This window comes from Petromyzon marinus, chromosome 1, assembly GCF_048934315.1.
Source record: "Petromyzon marinus isolate PM22_M1 ecotype Great Lakes invasive population chromosome 1, UKy_Petmar_22M1.pri1.0, whole genome shotgun sequence".
Taxonomy (NCBI): Eukaryota; Metazoa; Chordata; class Hyperoartia; order Petromyzontiformes; family Petromyzontidae; genus Petromyzon; species Petromyzon marinus.
Genome location: NC_133667.1, coordinates 2,942,450 through 2,964,807, shown reverse-complemented (window position 1 = coordinate 2,964,807; position 22,358 = coordinate 2,942,450). Strand labels below are relative to the sequence as shown.

At 38.4% G+C, this 22,358-nt stretch overlaps 1 protein-coding gene across 9 annotated transcripts in view; it reads left to right on the top strand.

Annotated features, from left to right (window-relative positions):
• LOC116957007 (protein unc-13 homolog B-like) overlaps positions 1-22,358 on the top strand; it is a 262,505-nt gene that overhangs the window by 112,815 nt on the left and 127,332 nt on the right. For 7 of the 9 annotated variants that reach the window (XM_076052098.1, XM_076052001.1, XM_076052076.1 and 4 more), the window contains one exon: positions 11,487-11,530. In XM_076052098.1, the coding sequence (XP_075908213.1) occupies positions 11,487-11,530 (44 nt within the window). Of the gene's footprint in view, positions 1-1,980; positions 5,754-11,484; positions 11,531-22,358 lie in introns of all 9 variants that reach the window. The other 2 variants (XM_076051914.1, XM_032943957.2) reach the window with 1 other exon arrangement.

Below are 22,358 nucleotides of genomic sequence, written 5' to 3'. Positions count from 1 at the left end.
GACAAATTAGCCCGTGTTTTGCAAAAGCAAAACATTGAAATAAGATTTGGTATGGTACACAAAATTCAAAAACTAGTGTCTTGTACTAAAGATGAATTACCGAAGTTATCAACAGAAGGTGTATATCGGATCAATTGCTTATGCTGGTAAGTGTTATATTGGACTAAAAGAGCACCAAAGGAACATTAAATTATCTCAAACACAGCTTTCAGCAGTGGCAGAGCATGCTTGCCAACAAGGACATTCAATTGATTTTGATAACGTTGAAGTGTTATGCAAAACTAATTATTACTGGCCAAGGCTATTTAGAGAATCGAAATTGAGAAGGATACAAAAATTTCAACCACTGTGATAGCTACAGACTCAGCGCAGCCTGGAAGCGTATTATAAAGTAATACACAATTCCTTATAGAGGAGTCACATGCTAAGTGGCTGATTACTGATCTATTACATAATTGCAATACCCCCCGCCTCTGCTCTCGAAACCTGATTGGGTTCAACAATGATGACGTCATCCTAAATAAAACAACAAAAATCACGACATTTTACTTTTTACCTACGTGACTTTACCGAATAGAACCAAAGAGTATGGATCCTTGCAGTCACGAAAGCTCCAAATCTAGAATTGATAACCTCTACGGGGAGGGCTTTCACCTATCTGTTAGAGCTTTCAACAGACAACGGGACAAGAAGTCACAGCTCATCGAGATGCTGACCTTCCTCAAAAGATGCCGCGACCACAAGCTTAAAGGACGCGACCTGGGCTTGACTGTCTTCATTCCAATGCTGTCCTCGTGACAGTACGGTCCCTTCACCTGATGAAGGCCACTTGTGTTGTGGCCGAAACGTCGTGATTTTTGTTGTTTTATTTTTTACCTACGTGACTTTACTGAATAGAACCAAAGAGTATGGATCCTTGCAGTCACGAAAGCTTCAAATCTAGAAAGTAACATTCCAAGTGTTTAATCAATGTGTACAACCTGCTATGACATGAACAAGATACATTGTAATTTACACTTTTGGTTGCAAAAACTGAAAATTATGCAAATAAGCATAGATGGGTACATGCTTGGGGTTACACTGAGAGAAAAAGATCAATGCTTGCATCAGAGAACATGCACACTTTAACGACAATTCAAAATGTTAAGAAAAGTAAGTGGGCTTGGGCAGGATGCGTTGCTGAAAAGGAGGCAAGTGATGGAACACGTCTGATAGGACGTTTACCGAGGAGGTGAAGTGATGATTTCAGGATGCGCATGTCTTTGTTGGACTTGCATTTCAGGATCATGAGAGATGGTGGTGGCTTGGGGAGGTTATTCATCAGCAGTGAATTGATCATGGCTGATAATGAAGTGAAACAATTATATGCCATGTGTCGAGAGATATATGGGGCCTCTGTATTATTTGCGAGCTTAATGTTACATGTTATCACAAGCTAAAAAAAATATACATTTTCTACTACGAAAAATGTTTTTTACACCAACTTTAAACTTGGAAATACATTCAAGCAATCGCAATGCAACATGATGTGATACATAATTTTATAATGTAATTCAATGTAACATTGAGTAATTCTACAGTCGGTTATAACATGACATTCATTTATCATTAATTTATAATTTATTAAATAGTATTACAGTTTAAACAGCGTATGAAACATATTCATATATTCTCAGAAAGTGTAATATTCAATGCAGTGGGGTTTATTCATTTTCTAACTCATGCTATGAAAGTTACAATATTTTTGTATTTGTATACATTGATTTAGACATCACTACAGTTATTTTGTTTCTTTAAAAAATATATTGTATTATTGTCTACAAAATGTACGTGTATTCATGTTGGGCTTTTATTATGAGGATTGGACTGATGACTCAAGGGTTTTGTACAAGGCAGATTGTACTTGCACTTCCTGTCTTGGTTGTGCTCTTGCTGTTTTACCTCTACTCATATGCAGCGCTGTGCCCTTTTGTTTTTCAGAGACGTTCTGCTGTGGAAAATGGCACCATGTCCCATTTTTCTTTAACTCCTTAATGCAGGAAAGATCAACAGACTGAACGTGCTAAACCCCCAAACAGTTTTCGTTGTTATTTTTAAACAGCTACTTGAAGTTTATGTAACGTATAAGGCACCCATGGTGTTTTATACAAGTCAATATCTTATACAGATATACCTTCCAAAACTCGTATTAAAAATGTTTTCTGGTGAGGATAAAAAAAGAGAAAAACACAGGACACCTGATTACAATGAGGACTCAAGAATTGGGAAATTAAACTCTACACAAACAAAAACTCCAAAACTTTCATCCAGGCTCAAGAACACGATGAAGAAAATGACTAAGAGTCGTGCTAGTTGGGCTGGTGATGATGTGGAGACAAGGAGGACACGTGATGCAGAATTGTCTCAAAATCCTTGGCCTAGCACAGTCAAAGGTTTAGGAAGAATGTCCCTCCATGAGGAGTCAGGCCACCTGTCAACAGAAATTGAATCTGATGGAAGTGAATCTGATGGCTGCTTGGAACAGTTACCAAAATGTAGAGTGGCATGTGAAACAAGGACTTCTGTCTCTTTTACTCACAAGAATCATGAAGATGTAAAAAGTCAAACACTCCCTGGTATGCCTGGTCATAGAAAACTTCCAAAGCATCCTTTCAAGCTATCTTCACAAGTCAAATATGCTTCATGGTCTGCAGGCTGCAAGGCATTCCAAAAGTTTAAAGTGTGGAAAAGAACAGGTCATGACAACACTTCTCACAATACGGAAGGATACAGACACCAACGTTTGCAAAAGTCCATGTCACAACAAGATCGCGTTATGACTTCATCTCAGGAGTCGGAGGATATTCTGAATAAGACTCACAATGTCATGGAAAAGATATTTCAAGAACTTCAAGGTATAAGTCGAATTGAGCTTGAAATTGTAGAACTGAGGGACCAGGTTCAAGCGCTGAAGCGTTCAGTCAGAGAAATATCTCAAAGTGTGGAAGTTGTACAGACAGAAATTGAACAATTGCAATCTGGGTTTGTTCAAGTGAAACACAGTAATGTACCGACAAATGCTTATTTTGACCATGAAAACCAATCTGGAAATGGCCTCTGTTTGTATTTCATAAATGTTCCAGAACAAGAGAATGAAAATTGCACCAATGTTATCTATGATATTTTTTCTGAGAAAATGGGTATGACAGATGCCACACAAACTGTGAGAGTCGAAAGTGCTTTTCGGTTGGGGGAAAAGAGAAACAGTCTTTCAGTCAAACCAAGGCCTATAGCAATTAAAGTTGCTAATATTCAGGAGAAAGAATTAATTCTTAAAAAGTGCTACAGATTAAAAGGCATGAGTATTAAAATCAGGACTGCAAACGCTGTACAAAAACAGCCAAGTGTATTATCTTTACCTCGAGTATATACTTCATCGAAACAAATTTACTCTCTGCAGGAGGCTCAGACCTTATCTATGGACTCAAGTGATGATGACTTCACCAGAAGAAGTGTAATGAGTCAAAGTTCTGCTCAGTCAGATGCAGTGTTTGAAAAAATGATGTCCTCTGCAAAACGTGATCATTACAATATAGAGCTCCACCATTCTGATTCACCTCATAACAGACATACTGAAATGAACCTGAACCTTTCCAAACTTGTGTCTGAAAATGAGGAACTATATCATCCATTGCCTGAGCAGCAAAACTTTGAACACAGTGAGGTATCCGATTGTGATTATCTGTCAGAAGATACTCCCATTTTAAAATCAAAGTTGTCATCAGATAGTGGAACATCCATCGATGAAAATGAGTTTTGGCCAAAAAGCCACTTCCAGATTCCACATATAGCATATATGGGCACTTCCATGAATAATGATGATCCAAGTGTGTGTGAAGATACAAAAACATTTGTTTTTGTAAAGGAAGACATTGTGGATAGTTATGGTATTGAAACATCACAGTTTGATGTAAAAGAGGAATGGAATAAAAACGATACAAACGAGATAGAATGGGATAATGTGCAGACAATTACTCCTGGACACGAGGATCCAGATGCTAATGACAGCCTCAGTTTGCATTGGGACAACCAGGAGCAATGTGCTTACAATACTGATGAGGATTCAATTGAAAACCATTCATTTGTTTCTGATAACATTCCTGTGGAAACAGAAAAAACTATTGATATATATCCAAGCTCAATTGATGATGGTTGTGCAAACGTAATTGCAGTAGAACAAGACAAGAATCGTAGTAGTTGGCCTGAACTCGACAAGTTAGAACCATCTCAACCTGCTGATATTGACTGGCATTCAAATGAAATTTACAGCCGTAGTGGTGACTGGGAACAAGTTCACGTTTACAGTGATGAGACTGAGTGTAATCAAGGCGAATCACAACAAGAACATGACATTTGTTTAGAGCAGCATCAGAGCCTTGATAGTGGACGTCAACAGGTAGACATTTTTGAAGATGATTGTTACAATGAAATGACACCTGAGCAGGGACAGCTGCATGAACAAAACGAATGTATCGTTCAAGAAACATATGCAGATTCTTACAGCATACAGGATATGGAACAATTGAATACTCATGATGAGTGGCCACAAGTCAAGCAAAGTTGTGACTCTGGAGTTGAGCTTCAACAAGTAGAAACAAGTACAGATTTTCTGTACAGTACATCAACATCAGATTATCCAATTCTTGACAACGACAGCATAACTGACCAGGAGTTAAGTTGGGAAGGCCAGCAGGAGGATTGTAGTCAGACAAGTGTTCCCTCTCCTACATCTATCGCTGAAGCTAAAGAAGAGAGATTTTTTGTGAGCTCTTTGAAGAGAGGCATGCACTTGCTTGGAATGAGCAGATTCTCACTTCAGGAGAACTCAACGGAAGTAGAGTTGTCCTCACAACATAAGAGTCAACTTGCTTTCCATAGCCAGAGTGAGCTGTTGGATAAAAGGCACAACGAGGAGATGATTGTCTTACAGCAGAGACAGCAAGCTGAGGAAAGGCCTGAAACAGTTGGAAGCTTCAGCTTTCGGCGATTTAGTAGCAGCACGCTGCAGCATGCAAAGTCAGCACTCGGGTCAGTATTTAAATTAGAAAGTACGAATAGCTCTCAGAGCTACATTTCCAGCATTGATACGAGTTCTGTCAGTCTGGAGAAGCTTTCTGCCACCATCACCTGCTCAAGAGATGACAGTGACCTGCATTTCCAGAGAACAAATTCAGAAATTGGGGCATGTGAAGATAATATTTTGAAAACAGGAGAAAGTAACTATGTGGAAGTTATGGAGGAAGTTTTAGCAAAATTGGAAAGACGAGAAGCAGTACAGAGTGCTTCACCAGATGCCACGCAAGAACATGTCATAGGAAATACAGAATTTGAAGATTGTAAGTTGAGCTTAGGGGAAATTATTTCCAAAAACAAGTTGCCATCACCCGACAACAAAGGAGAGCAATCAAGCTCGAATAAAGAAGGGCTCCCATGTATTGACCCACCTAATGCAGTGACGGTGATTGACAGCCATCAAGATGTAGCAGACATAGAGCAGCACATTAATGCCACAGGTGAGGAAAACAAAACTGTTGCGACTAAAAGTGAACAGACTGCGGTAGACGAACAGAATTCCACCACGAGGTATTTGGCAAATTTCAAAAAGGCCTTAGAAGCAAAAAACAAACCAAAACGGCCCACGTTTAAGTCAATTGTGCAAAGGACTCAAGCGAGGCTGCTGGAAGAGAAGGGGCTGTTGGAAAATGCACAAACAAGTAAGCCATTTCTCATCTTTATTAATGAAAAATATCTGGGAAATACACAGCTAGTAATTTAGTACTTACAGTGTGTTCGATGTACATATGAGTTATTCTTCTTATATAATCTGGGTATTTGCACAACTAAAACAATTCTGCATTTCAGTATATGTTCTAAAAACGGACTGAAATTTCACAGCAATATATCTTCCAATTTTTCGAAGATATCTTGGAATGTTCTAATCAGCGGAAAGATATGAAGGCACATCGAACTGGCAAGGCCATGTAACTGTGATGTCTGATAGTTATTTTAACATAGGATTTTCTCCTCACAATAAACAGGTTTTCCTTCACTCTTATTCCAAGCTGTGTCGGCCACCAGACAGTACAAACCAAACTCAAAAGTTCCTGGAGGTCACGACTCTCATGGCAGAAACTGAACAAGCCAACAACGAGCACGACCCGCACCATCCCATAGTCAAGCCTCACCAAATGCAGATCGGCGTACCTGTAGTATTAACCATGAAGAATTAGCAACATCCTGCCAAACCTTTCCTCCAAACCCAATCAGTTAGGAGGAAGTGGGTGGGAACTGGATGTGCCAATGACTGTTTAAGGAAGCCAGGGCTTAATGCGATTACTAATGCCTCGTTTAGCTTGCAGGGATCATTATCAAGTCCCTCATTCCAGAGCCAAGTAAAAGAGGTGAGAATAATAAACACAACACTAGCTCGCCCACAAATTCACTTCCAAATCAGTGTCTTTCACCAGCATGTATTTGGATTTATAATGATTCCCAAACGTAGGAAGGTAGGAAAGTTTCATAATAGATTTTTGGGTCAGATCATGTGAGCAACATGTGTGTCGTACACCCTCCTCCACCTGACACTGCCTATTAATAAAGTTGTCACGTGAGCATATATGTCAATGTATTACGGCTCTTGCACGTTGGTGTGTTGGAAAGCAATCCACTAGCAATCACTGTGAGTTACAACCAGCATCATTGGGCAGTTGCCAGAATTGTTGTAAGAAGGCTCCAATGTGCTGCCCTGCACATCTTACACAGAGATACCAAGAGACTGCCATCTACCTTGTTGAATGTGGATTACATACCCTGGGGGCCAGAGGTCCATTCTGCTTGCATGCGTCATGAAAACCGGCATTAATCCAGTCCTGAATGATTTTATTTTGAGGCTGCCAAGCAACTCTTATTTACCCCAAATAGCTGCAAACGTGGCTCAGACTCTTTCCATTCCCCTAGCTGTCTGAGGTAACAAGACAGAGCTCTGACCACATTCACACTGCGCATAACTCTCTCTCATGCTCTGACTGAAAATGTACCAGATAAAACAATGGACAAATAATTTCATGAATCGCATCGAAATCGGAGAAAACATCGGGAGTTAATTCAGGTCAGGTCCACAAAACAGCTCTATTCGCCTGCAATTTAGTAAACGAAGGATTGGTTGAACCTCGTGGAGATCATTGCTAACAGCCTGAAGGGTAAACCATCCAGAGTATTCAGCATCAGCTGAAGGTTCCATGGGCATACCATTGTTCTGATCACCAGGCAAACCTATTGCATTGGCCATCAATATTCTGAAATATACCTCTCGCAGATCTTACTGGCCTGTTTTGGTCTCATCTTCGAATGCTGAAACTATCGCTACCTGACTATCACAACTGTGAAAGAACAGTATTTCTCAATTTCTTTCATAAGAGTCTAGTGTTAACATGCAGACAGGACTTTATAGGATGTTGGTGCCTCTGGCAGTTACAACTGCAAGGACCTCCACCAATATCTGCTCTAAAATTTCGAAGTCGATGACTTCCTGACCCTCAGCAACAGGTGCTTGACTTTTTATGACAGATCCTGTTGTCATACCTTTCCCTTTCAATGGCCATGCCATCAGCGCAAACTTGTTCCAGGACGAACAAAGTGCCTCCCTATGCATTAGCAGGTCATGTTTGCTCAGCAGTTGCCACGGTTTGCCCGTTAGTAGTTCCATCCAGTCAAAGAACCATGAGTGGCATCCCCAGGTGGAGAAGGGTGGGAACACATATGCAGCTTCTGCTACCTAAGAGACTACCAGAGCATGTGTTGCTACCACTCCTTTTGCCATGAACCATGTGCAGAAATGACTTGGCTGTAAATTCTCCTCGGATACAAGCAAGTCTATGAATAACTCGCCGAAGATGTGTTTCAGACTAGCGGACAATTCAGAATGCAGAGACTACTACCCAGGATCAAAGCCCTTCCAGCTTAGCCAATCTGCCATCACTTTGCTCTGCCAGATACCTGGATGACAGAGAGAACTGGGTTACCTCTGTCCACAACAGAAGGTCCTCATACTCTCATGTTAGAATATTGTGCTGAGAAGGGCCCTGTCTCTCTAATAATTTGTTTCTGCTGTGATGTTGCATCGAATCAGCACCGACTTTCTTCCACCATCGCCCTTGATACCATCAGAGACAATTTTACAAGCCATCCATCTACTTAGAATTGTGTCCGACTTTAAGAGGACCAGGGATCCCATAAACATTCCCACTTTCAGATTACCTGTGCCCAGCTACCAATTCAGGTACACAGATGCGTCTGAAACATCTCCAGAGCCATTATCTAGCCAAATCTGGTACTCTATTGTTTCATGCAATGCCATTGGATGGCTTTTAACCTCAGCTTCATCCAGGTGGCCATTTACATTGCACTTTTTCTATTGGAAGAAATTATATCCTGAGGCTTGTCACCAATGGAACCAGGACCTTGATGGAGACTGTGAGGAACCCTGACGGGTGAAAAGGATGAACAATTAAATTACAACCACCCCACCATCACTAATATTTCCAATACCACCATAACTATCATTCTTAACACCATCAATGTCATATAAACAGACACATGGACACACGCTCCTGAACACTGCCATGGGGTGCTCTTGAAACATGGCCACATGCCAATGGGAGCACGTGCTGCACGCCTGCCCCCAGCCATGGGTGCATGTGCACAGTGCCCGGCTCTCATAGAGCTGCGTGGGGAGCGATGTCCCCCATCATTGTGGTTGTGCCTCTGGCTGGATGAGCAGTGAGCTTCCTGCTCTCATTTGGGAGCATTGATATGCCACGCTCTAACATCAGAGGGCAGTTACTGTCATTTTTAGAGGCAACAATATGACGGTCAAATATGCGACATCCCATTGTCTTAATCAGTGATGTCAGAGCAACCATATGAAATATATAGACGTTTTAACATTTTTACACAGTTGCATTTAATTATATGTAATTATTTATGACTGAAATACAGTTTCAGACATACATTACTCATTGTTTCTAAACCCCTCTGCCTTCTCTATTAAAATAGTCAGCATGCACTCAGAATTATATGGTTTGTTTTTAAGATACTTATAAATGTTGTAGTGATAGGTTTAAAATATAATTTTAAATGTTTTATAAGCTGCGCACTTTCCTACTAAATTTTAATGTACATGGCACATTTATTTTTAGATATGTCCACAAATATTTTTTTTTATATTGCAGTTTTTCCATTCCTGTATCTGAAATAAATACAAATCAGATATCAGGGTGCTCTATATAAAACAACATCCGCAACCACTCAGCATCATCAGTTTTCATCATCATAATAAACATCAAATGCAATTTTTCACCTTTGTTAATTGCATAGATTCACATCTGTAGATTTTTTATTCACACCTCTGTAGATTTTATAGATAAATAACATTCTAAATATATTTATATTCATAACATAATAATTGCTACAGATTTACCACGACTGTAGTTTCTCACCAGTTTAGAAGCTGTAGATTCTCATCAATGTAAATTTATCCACTAGTAATTGGGTAACGTTGCTGCTAATTCTGATTGACTACCTATTGCATGAGCTAAAGCACCGATAATAGCAATATAGCACTTTCAGGAAGACTGCTTCTTAATGGGAAGAATTTGCCAATGCTTCTGGGTTAGGGAAGAATGCAGACCAAAAATAATAGGAAGGTGCACGGGTGGCTTTGGGAATCTAGATATTATGTACGAGGAAAATAAAAAATCTTTGCATAGTTTATTTTCATGGCAGCAGAAGACCAGCAAGACTTGGCAGTGCGCGTTATTTGACGTGATTTATTACAATCAAATTGCCTGGTGGTAAATCTCACTACCCTCTGTAAAGATGTATGTCGTCGTGTTCTTGTAGACCAAGGTAAAGAATAAAATGATCGTGCTGTGTATTTCCCAGTGTTTATTTTCAAGCCCTTAAATGTATGAACTACATTGGTTTCTTATTTCATGATCTCTAACTTGTTTATCTTCTTCTTTTTTACACAGAGGTCAGCTGAGACGAAAGGAAGAATTATCTGTATCCATATCATGCTCATTCTTCCTATTTGCCATCTTCCCCCGTCCCTGACATCCCATTTCCAGTTTGCACTAACCTATTAAGCAGTCAGAAACACTTGGAACATCTTCAGTTTCACGAAGCAATGTACTGTACAGGAGCTCATTTTTACCTAAAATATAATGGATCAAATATTAATGTCATGTACGATGTGGCATACGACCAAAAGTGTCTAAACATTTTAATAATTCAAAATATGTCAACATGTGTATTCCACACCCTTAAAAACCTCACAAATGTTATAGACCTAAGCAATGTTAAGTTAAAAACAACTGTCCCTCAATGATGCAGGGCCCAACATAAATGCATTTCTTTTGGGGATGTTTCTTTAGAGTGTTGTGAGTTTGATTCTAGGCCATGGCTAGCATTAATCACAAGTGATATCTGAACTGGCCCTGGGCCCCACCCTCTTTACCAGCCCACACTAACCAGTGTGGTTAAATATGGTCACATTTCTCACATGACTGGCACACAGCATAGGGAAGACCCTGAGAAGTATGTGTCCATTTAATTGGTAGTTGGAAGTTTCTAAATTAATTTCCTAAGGTTTTGTATTGGCATCGATTCACATAATTGTAAGATAAAGAAAGGCTTTAGAAGGTGATTATTCTGTCTGCTGGTGATGTCCTGTAACAATTTATTCTATAGTTGCTCTTGATAGCCTAGCAGGGCTGAGCAATAATGCCCACGAGCAAACTGGAACTATATGCAGGGTATGCTGTAATACTGAGTATTCTTTACCAAAAAATCTTTAAATTAAATCATTTGAACATTCTGTAAAAATCTGAATACCCAGTAATGTGCATTTTAAATGCAAAAAATATATTTTAATGGTATATTTACTTATCACCTCTTTTAGGTTGATGTTAATTTGATGAATATACATTTTACACATTGCTGGAGATTGTTAAAATGGCCAGTGAATATACATCACAAATGATGAAACTATTATTATATAAAATATGTTATGTATATTATTTATCTGATACAAAATATAGTTCATTCTTCACATACCCTTCTCCACAATGGTGCCATTTCCACAGTGGTTTTATGTTCAACTCAACTGAAAGTTGAGTTTTGTGTTTGAGGTATGTGTTTATGAGCTATGTGTTTGAAATGTGTGTGGTATAACATGTGTGCAATACTGTATGCAATGTTAAAAAAAAAATCTGTTGAAAGCAGGAGTTTTTTGGTCTTTTCTGAACTGTCATGTTTAATTCATGCTTAATTCAAATTTTTACTTACACTCTTTGTTGTCGAGTATTTAATTACTGTATGAACGTGCATTCAAAACAATGTATATATGTTTTATATTTGTCAGTAACGAAGCTCTTTGCCCCCTTCAGGCAAATGAAAGTCGAAGCTTCTCTCCGTTCAGCTTGGTAGTAGGGTAAGTGTTGGCAATACCTGCAATCCCAAATGTAATGTGTGGCTGTGCTGCGTGACTTACAATACATTCTGCATTATATTCGTTCTGAAGATCTTTAACAAGAAGAAATCGCCTACTAAAGTGAAATAAATGCATTAATCTTGTTGACATTAATGCATGGTGACATTGTGTTGTCTGGTATTAAACAAGGGGGCCTCCTACGTGTTCTCAGCATGCAACATAGTGAGGATGGTTGCCTCTGTCTCTCTGATGCTATTATTTTGTGCATTGCATTTGGAATTAATTGGAGGCTGATTGAACATAGAGGAGGCCTGCATCTTATTACCTTGAGAATAGCATACTGGCATGCAGGGCTCCATTTCCCGGCACACACACGTGGCATGAACACATGCATCGATCATTTATTTCATGATGAACATTCATATGCATGCTATGTATAGAAATTCTTCGAAATTTCCATTTCTCCTATATACTAGATGTATAATCATGTAATTTACAATTTCAGAAAATGTTTTTTAAATCTGTATGACTGTTTTACATTAACAGTAATATATAGTCAATATACAGCATCCTTTGATTTAAAGCTTTTGTGACTGCATGAATTCATATTCTTGGTTCTTTCGGTAAAGTCACGTAGAAGGGAAACAATAAAATAATAAAAATATAAAACAAAATTATCACGACGTTTCGACTGCAACACAAGCAATCATCATCAGGTGTGGAAACCACAGCAAGAAAATTTTGAAATCTTTTTTCTAGATTTTGAATTCTTTTTTCTAAATTTCTTGCTGTGGTTTTCACACCTGATGATGATTGCTTGTGTTGCAGTGGAAACGTCGTGAGAATTGTATTGTTTTATATTTTTTATTATTTTATTGTTTTCCCTTCTTCGTGACTTTACCGAAAGAACCAAGAATATAATATATAGCATCATATAAAATATTGTACTTGTTCTGCCAATGTAAATTACACTTCTCAGATTGAGTAATTGACAGTCATGAATGTTAATGTTGTATAGACTAGATTGCAATAAAGAATAATTGGTAAATCCAACTAAAATTAGCTTAAATAAAATATGTATTTTTGCATTATATATTGTTTACTGTTTAAGTTCGACATATGAGCTATAAACGTGTGAACAGCAACGGGAAGAAACCATGGTGGCTTGGCTAGTGCCCTGATGCCTCGTTCCCTTCCAATTTCCCTCTTTCTCCCATTTTTACACCACTCTGCAATTCCACCAATACCCCTTGCCCCTTAATGAAATTGTCATTATGGGCCTTCAAAAGGTCTGGTCGTTATGGTAATGGATCCAGTGCAGCTGTTCAAATCTTATGGCATATATAGGTTTACAATTTTTACGTTTTATAGATTGTAAGGATTTAGCTTCTTGAACCACGCTTCATTTTCCCACGTTTTAGCAAATACATCTGTGAATTCAGCTCCATTTTGAGGCGTAATCCTTCATGTTAGGGGCCATCATCCATTTAGTACGTATGCAAGGAGGGGGGAGGGGGGGTTAACCCAAATGCGTGCGCTTGCATGAGGGATCTACTGACAATGTACCTACGCATAGGAAACGGGGGAGGGGGGAGGGGGGGTGTGAAGCCTCTATAATAATTTGTCTACATTGGCCTTCAAATGAGCCACAGTTCAGTGTCTCCAGCTGTCAGACAACAAGTACTACCGGGAGAAGTAGGACTGTGGGAGAGGCGTCACTTGTAAATGCCACCGTGCCCCTGACTGCAGCTATCACGCAGCTCAGCAAAATAAGTGGCCAAGGTACGCAACTTAATTCTTTAATGCAACCGGCGGTGGACTATCTGTCTGCTTAAACACGTTCATAGTATTAATCCTTGATCGTTTCAGCGTGGATTAAATATCGGCCGTTCTCTAGGATTTGGGGGGGGGGGGGGGGTGCGTCAAGCGTGCGTACAGGGAGTGGGGGAGGGGTAAAGTTTTGACAGATGTTTGCGTACGTACTAAATGGATGGCCCCAAAACACAAGGCTATTACAATATATGTTCCATTTTAATATATGCACAGTATGATTTACGTATTAAAATATTTTCACAAATTTCCATTTTGCTTAAATATTGTCCGTAATTGTTTTCTGGAGATGACCACAGAATTTAGTTTTTTTTTTAAATCAGTATTATGACGTACAATAATTGAAAATCTAACCAATGTGAGTTGTTTTACGCGTGCTTTAGTTAGAAAAAAGATGTTTTAAAAACTTGGATAATTCTAAAATGAACACATACTGAGGCACACAAAGATCAAAGAGCACTCCTATAGGCTTATTGACTGTTGGAATCCGTGCTGCAAGTGAGCATCTGTTAAGGCTGAAATGATACACAAGGGGCTGATGTGGTGACCACCATGCCAAACACCATTGTCTCCCCTGTGCTAAAATGTGCACACCTCACTAGCTTCTCATTAAAGCTGAGATGACCTAAGGGAGACCCAGGGCCAACTCAGATATCAGTCACCACTGGTTTTAGCTGTGACTGAGAATCACACTCAATATTCTGGGTCCGTAGTGCAGATCGACAACCTCCGATCCACCACTTACCACAACACACGATGTCATGCCATACACATAAAAAAAACTAAAATACAAACACACCGAGATACATAATACATACAAAGACATAATTTAGCATTATGGGCTGTTGGGAATATGTTGTTTGTGAGCACTGGGTAATGCTGGCGCTGTGTGTAAGAGGGTGGTGTTGCCTACACCATGCCCAGCTGTATGTCTCTCCAGTACAGTACTAAAGTTTACACACTGCATTGGGTATTAATTTTGGACTGAGATGCTCTTCTGGAAGTCCAGGAGAGATTCAGAAACTACTTGCCACTGAAGTTACCTTTGGCTGGGATTCAAACCAAGGTCACCAGGTTACTTGATCAGCTGCGATTACTAACAACCTACACACACAAGATAAACTTCCACATGCTCATGTATACGAACGCACAGACACATGAAACACACTCAAGCATACACACAAATACACAAGACAATAACATGCCCGTATAAAGGGGACACACGCCTATGATACTTGTCCAGAAACACAAGCGTGCACACACAGGACCCCATCCCATCCTCATCTGCTCTCCTGCCCCCCACTGAGTGATTGCACCACAATCCCTTCCCTCCTTAGCTTCGCTCTGTACACCCTCGCTTTCTGCTCCCCACTTCATTGATTTATATTGTTTAGTGTAGAATCAGATTTGGTTAAGCAATTTCTTTTTTTATCCAATCGGTATCCGACTGACAAAATTACGATGCCATTTAGCAATGTTGGATTGGAGTCAGCTCATTTAAATGTTCATTTATTTGCCATTTCATTTTATTCAGTTCTCCAATTAGAAAAATGGACTTGGTGTGTGTGCTTTTGAAAATGCTTTGTGGCAGAAAGCTTCCACAGTAAAAAAAAAACATTTTATAAAATGGCATTCGCGGAAATCTTCCAGGAATAATTGTGAAATCTCCCATTGAATAGTCACATTGTATGGTGCGCAAGCGAGGGCCGGTGTTTCCATGCGGAAGGCAAGCGAATTCTGAAACGGGGGGAGGGGGGGCGGGATTGTGCAGCGTTTCTGTCACAGCACGCAATGACACCACTGCATACGCGGTGCAGGGAGTGTACACACTGTCCACATATACTACAATGCATGCATTTGTGTTTTTGTTAGTGTATATTATTTGGGCCGCAGGACCTGTTTTTTACAAGGCCAAACAGATGTCCTGGTAGTTATTTTTTTTTTATATGAAGGCAAACCATATCCATTGAGTATAGCAGCTCGGGAATTCTGGTAATTTATCTTCTGGGATTGATCCTGACAAAGATAATTATACAATATAATTTATCCAGGAAAACCTGGCTGTCAAAAGTTAAAAGCCTCAACCACATTCGTTAATAATACTGCCTTTTAAAATATATATAATACATCACGTTTCAGGCAATGGCACTTCATAGCCTTTGGCCGAAACGTCATCTATTATCTTGTTCTTTTAAGGCAGGGTTATTGACTAACGTGTTGAGTTTTTTTTTCATCTGTTATTTATGCTGTGTTCCAGTGCCAACTTAGTGTACATGTTTTCGCAGAGATATGTAGAGGCTTGGCAGTATGCTTTCCTATGCAAATGATCTAAAGCATCAGTGTTTATACACACGTGGGAATCGTGCGTAGACATTAACACGAATGTCTTGTGATGTATTTATTTTTCTAGCTCGTGGGTGTCGGACATCTTTATTCTAGTGGTAGGAGGTAGAGCTGATGGATAGTCTGATTCATATATACACGAGGTGCTTAAGAGGTGGCAGTATAGCAACATCAATTGGCCGTGACCAGTCTTCACAGACCTCTTGAGGGTATTCTCCTGCGGCTCCAGTCTCTCCCTACGTACAAAACAGCTCTAAAAGAGACTTGTCTGAAAATTCCTCCCCGTTAAAAATAATTTGGCCGGCTTTGCTTATCTGCAACGGTGCAAAACTCAATAACAGACGCTTAAAAGTGGCGAAAACAAATAATGTAGTGCTCGTTTTTGCATTGATTTGTTCGCTTAATAACTAAATCTAGCTTCAACCCAACTGCTGTGGATAACTTTAGGTGGATGGATTTTTTAAATGAATGTCCCCGATAATTACTTCCTAAAATATAAATTTCTGACGATTTCATCTACATTGCGTTCTTATAAATCAAGCAACACTTTATAACTAGGCAAGAGGCCTGATTATTTTTTAAGGGGTTTTCAAATACTTTCAGGTCAGCCTTTTTGGTAAAATACAAGCTTACATCATTTAGACGACATTCCTATTGGTAGAGATTTGTTTCCATATGTTAATAACGTGTAAACAGTACCACAAGTACATATCATCAAGGAAGACAGAATAACGTTTCTGTTCAGCACTAAATAGACCATGTAAGAGCTGTGGGCAGTGGGAGCTAAACCAATGTTTGGAATTATTTGAAATTCAAGTTAAATTTGTTTGCAAAATGTAATAACTGATTAAATGAAATAACTTCTGGATTTAAGTATAGAGATTATTTACGCATACAGTTTGATAATAAATAAACTACTATATAAGGTGTAATGTAATGATCATTAGAAAATAATAGTTAGATTAAATTTATTGATATACATGTAATGTAATGATCATTAGAAAATAATAGTTAGATTAAGTTGTTTGTCCATAGGTGTCAAATAAAGAATGCTTCCCTGCCAAAGAGCAGGGCCTGAGTCATGCTTGAGGTCAGTGAGGGCCATTTCACCAGATTAAAATACCAATTACCAGGATGTTGAAATCCATTTGTTTAAAAGATACTCAGTCTCCTGTGATGTAATCTATGCACATGTCAATAACATTAAATATTCATTGAGTTGACTCGTGTTATTCAGCGGTAGGGTTTTTTTACGTGAAAATTTCACAGCTGTGTTTGAGAAATGGATGCTGTTTTTGTTTGAGAGGTGTAAAACTTAGTTATGATTAGAATTAAAATTTTTTGTTGCATTGGGTAACAGCCAATATATTGATAATTAATGTCTGTCTGTTCAGCATGTTATGTAATTGTTTAATATTAATGGAGCCCCAAATGGTGAGATGATGGTATGGTCACAAGAATGTATACGAGATTGACATACGTTGAGTGATCATTATTTTTTATAAACTGGTATTTGCAACATCATTGTAAAAATTTCTACCACTAAAAGACACTTTGTTGTGACTTGAACATAGCTATAGTCGCAAAGACAATATCAATAAATTTAGGCGAAAGTTCTCAGTTAATGTAAATGTATATTGAATATGTAATTTGGTAGTAATGTATCCTGATTTTCTTCATTTTCTATGCTTTGAATAATCCATCCAAAAAACTGCTGTATCTGTTAACCGTTACAACACATAAGTATGATTAACCTTTGAGAATTGTTCGCGAACAAAAAAAAACACAAAATGGTCACAACAAAGACAGTCCCCACAATTTATTGCAACTCTTACAATTGAAGTTGTGGACCTGTTGGCAGGGTTAATGATTGTTATCGACCCTTTCTCCACCATCTGTATATTTCCATTACCTTTGCGTAAATATACATTTACCACGCATTTTAGAACTTATATTGTATTGCTATATTAATTGGCATATAAACATTATAGTAGTTTTGATTTAAAGCTTTCGTTACTGCAGTAATTCATATTCTTAGCTCTTTCGGTAAAGTCACGTTGAAGGGAAACAATAAAATAATATATATAAAACAATAAAAATTCTCACGACGTTTCGACCATAACACAAACGGTCATCATCAGGTGTGAAAACCAACGGCAAGAAACATTTGAAAGAAGTGGCGGCCCGCATTTATGTATTTATTTTTTAGAACGGTGTTTGCATTTATTTATTATTATTAAAAAAACGTTAGCACCACGGGCAGCGATTTGGCAGTTTGTTTAGGACGAGTCCATCTATGTTCTGAAAAGAGGAGGGGGGAGACGAAAAATTAATGTATGCTGTCTGAAAGCCACCGTAAGCGTGAACAATCAATTAAGACCTGAAATGGTTTATCAAATCCTTCCAATGATTGCTAAGCCAGAATCCATCTTCTCGGTTGAAATTGTCTCTGTGCTTGTATATGTGGATAGCCTCATGAACGAATCTCTCATGGTAGCCAGATGGCTTACAAAGAACCTCTAATATTATAGTAGTTCGAATCGCCTTAACGTTATCTGGGGAATTTGATCTTCAGGAATGATGAGACATAAAATTATATAATTCCTGAACAGACCAAAGAATGCAAGACTTCTGGTTAACATTAAGGCTATAAAACCGCACATTAAAGGTAATTAAAATATATGTTTTAGCAACAAGCTGTGAAGATATATAAGTAGACCAAATTGTATTACGTAATTAACCCACTCCTGAATGAATGCGAAACACTACAATGCCACAATAGGTGACTTCCATGCATTAACACTTTCTTTTAGAAGCACAAATCCAGTGAGAGGCAAATAAAGTTTTCATTTGCCTCATCTTCCAATAGTCATTTCAACTCGTTTTTATTCGTTGTACAAGAAGAGTTTCCACCACTGGCTTAGTGCTGAAACAGGAGATGGGCAATATCTCAATGTTCATTTAAAGAAGACGTCTGATAATATATATGCATTGTTAAAGACAATTGTCAAAGCCAATGCATATGTTATCAGAGTATGTTTTTTGGTTTGCATTCTGACCACAAGTACTGTGGTTAATGCAGACATTATTCCTTGTAAAACGTTTCAGTTTGGCGTTTTAACAACTTAACACCTGTTCTGTTTCCAGAAAAAAAGGGGAAAACTTTTTTTCAAGACGTGTTTGTTTACAAATATATATTATTTTAATCACGGTTGCTGATTACATGCCCAAAGGTCAAGCAGCCAGCAACAACAGCACTACTAAAGGTGTAACAGATATGAGTTAATGTTTGATAATGAAAATACATTTTTACCAAGCAACCATTGCCAAGTAGTTTTCATGCTATATATATTAATATGCCAGCAGAGTATATTTTTGTGAGAGACAGACATGGTTAACCATATTCGAATATAAATAATATGAATATTACATATTAATGTAGGCTATGACAGTGCCCCAAATGTCTTAATTTTACAAGAGATTTGCGAAGGTCATTTGTGTCTACAGCGTAAAAAGAGCATTGGCAATGTCCCATAACATTACCAAGTTTCTAATTCTGTTGAACCAATGACCCAGAGCAAAATGGCTGTAATATGCACTAAGTGCTAACTACTACCTCAGTGCAGATGCCTCCTGCCTGGCTTGGTTATTGGCAGGGTTTGTCTTTAGGATAAATTGTACCCTGGGTGAAAACAAATCTTCACTTCTTTCCTTTTCCCCATCTGGCTTGTTTACTTTCATTGGTTCAGGCCCCTGAAATGTCTTTCCCTGTTTCTCAGATATATTTTGTTCTACTCAGTTTAAATACTAAAAATAGGTGCCCTATGTGGTCTAATAGGTCTGGCTATAATTTACACTTATGAGCTACCTGTCAAAACTTAATTACATTTTTTTTCAAAACATACATCTACATCATTTTGTAAGAATATTTTAATTCAGGGTATGCTCTGGTACAATTGAACACACAACAATCAATCGTTGCCAAACAATAAAGTATATAATTTACGAAAAGAAAATGACACATATCCAGAATAATTGGAAAATTGTAATTGCATTTCAGTGTTTCTTATGAATTTGTACATTGAGCTTGTGCATACACTGTTTGTAAAATAATATGCAACCAAATAAGATCACGGATATGTATTTTTTGTATTGGTAGTTCAAGTTGAAAAAGCTTAAATTAAAGATATATTTTTAAATTCAGGGATATTTGCATGAATGGTGCAAACAACCACAAGAAACTTTAATGTAAATTGAGCAGCATAGATGTACATTTTAAAAGTAGGCTTTTGTAGCCAATACACTGACCCATGTTTGTTTTTGGGTGAGGCCAAATGGTAGTTTTATACCAAAAGTATTTTCACTAACACTACCACCGAAGAAGATTGTCATGTTACAAAGTTATTAATAATTATACGTGCAATCTATTGATCATATTCTGACCAAGAAATCTCACCGGTAACTTAAAAGTTTTCACGATGAAATTCAACATCATATGAAATTTCGTTCAAATAACTTAACAAGGGGGAGAATAAATTTTGATTTAAAGCTTTCGTGACTGCAGTAATTCATATTCTTAGTTCTTTCGGTAAAGTCACGTTGAAGGGAAACAACAAGACGATAAAATATATATAAAACAATAAAAATTCTCACGACGTTTCGACCATAACACAAACGGTCGTCTTCAGGTGTGTTGGTTTGCATAAATTTATTTTTAAATGTTGCATTTATTTATTTATAAAAACGTTAGCGCCACGCGCAGCGATTTGGCAGTTTATTTAGGACTAGTCCATCTATATTCTGAAAAGAGGAGGGGGGAGACAATTTTTTTTTTATGTATGCTGTCTGAAAGCCACTGTAAGCGTGAACAATCAATTAAGACCTGAAATGGTTTATCAAATCTTTCCAATGATTGCTAAGATAGAATCCATCTTCTCGGTTGAAATTGTCTTTGTGCTTGTATATGTGGATAGCCTCATGAACGAATCTCTCATGGTAGCCAGATGGCTTACAAAGAACCTCTGTCTTGGAAAAGTCAATGGCATGTGAGCCTACTGAATTATAACAATGATCTGCCACGGCCGAGGTGTTGGTCCTACCGTGTTTAAGGTCTGCTTTGTGTTCACGAATGCGGTCCGAGACATGGCGTTTGGTTTCTCCAATGTAACTACTACCACAGAGGCAACTTAGTTTGTAGACACCAGGGTATTGTATGTCCGGAATCACATCTTTTACAGACGGAACCAGATCACGGATTTTACGTAATGTGTTAAAACGGACCTGGATCTTGTGTTTATTCAAGATTTTGGATATCTTTTTGTGATCCCCGCAATGTAGGGTAAAGTGATGGTTTTGAAAGGCTCCTCAAGAGGGTCCTTCTTCATGGTTTGAGTGATAGCTTTGCGGATTGTATAGTCGGAGTAACCATTAGCCTTAAGAGCTTGGTGTACGTGCTTGAGTTCACTGCCTATGTGTTCCTGGTCGGATATGCATTGGGCTCTATGATACAGAGTCTTGATGAGATAATTCTTCTGTGATGGATGGTGGTGGGAATCCGGTTTCAGATAAGCATCCGTATGGGTAGCTTTCCTGTAGACAGAGTGGCTCATTGAACCATCAGGACTCTTTTTAATTAGGACATCCAAAAAAGGTAGCTTGCCATCTATTTCGACTTCCATGGTAAATCTGATGGCTGGGTGTATGGAATTGATGTGGTCGAAGAATTGGTCTAGAGCAGGCCGGCCATGTGGCCAGATGACAAAAGTGTCATCCACGTACCTCTTCCATAAGGTTGGGCGCAGAGTGGCAGTCTGGATGGCGTCAGTCTCAAATTTCTCCATGAAAATGTTAGCTATAACCGGAGAAAGGGGGGAGCCCATTGGGGTGCCCTCAGTTTGTTTGTAGAAAGTTCCATTCCAAGTGAATTTCGTCTCCCCCCTCCTCTTTTCAGAATATAGATGGACTAGTCCTAAATAAACTGCCAAATCGCTGCGCGTGGCACTAACGTTTTTTATAAATAAATAAATGCACCGTTTAAAAATATATTTATGCAAACCAACACACCTGAAGACGACCGTTTGTGTTATGGTCGAAACGTCGTGATAATTTTTATTGTTTTATATATATATATTTTATTGTTTTGTTGTTTCCCTTCAACGTGACTTTATCGAAAGAACTAAGAATAAGGGGGAGAATACTTAGAAAATGGGGGGTAAATACATTTTCTCATTCCCACTTAAAATTGCTGTAAATTCCAAGGGGTTACATAAATAAACAATATTCCAATTGTTGTTTCCTCTCTACTACAGTGCCTCCACTTATAATATGCTCCTCTTTCCCTACTTGTTAGCTGAGGCATTGCCTCAGCCTCACCATCTGGCTCTGACCTCCCACCCCTTGAACTAATGGCATAGTTTCCCTCATCCAAGTTATAAAATGGAGGTGCTGCCTATTTGTGTGGCACAAACCAGTCTCGAAGTATTTTACACATCAACAGATCATAAATTATGTCCCATGGATTTGCACAATATCATGACATGCGGTTGCATTTAAATGGTACATGTAATTTCAATTTTTTATTTTATTTTAAGCATTGTCCATTTAACAAATATGATTTTTTTTACACAAATGGCAATATACATGAATAGTAACATGC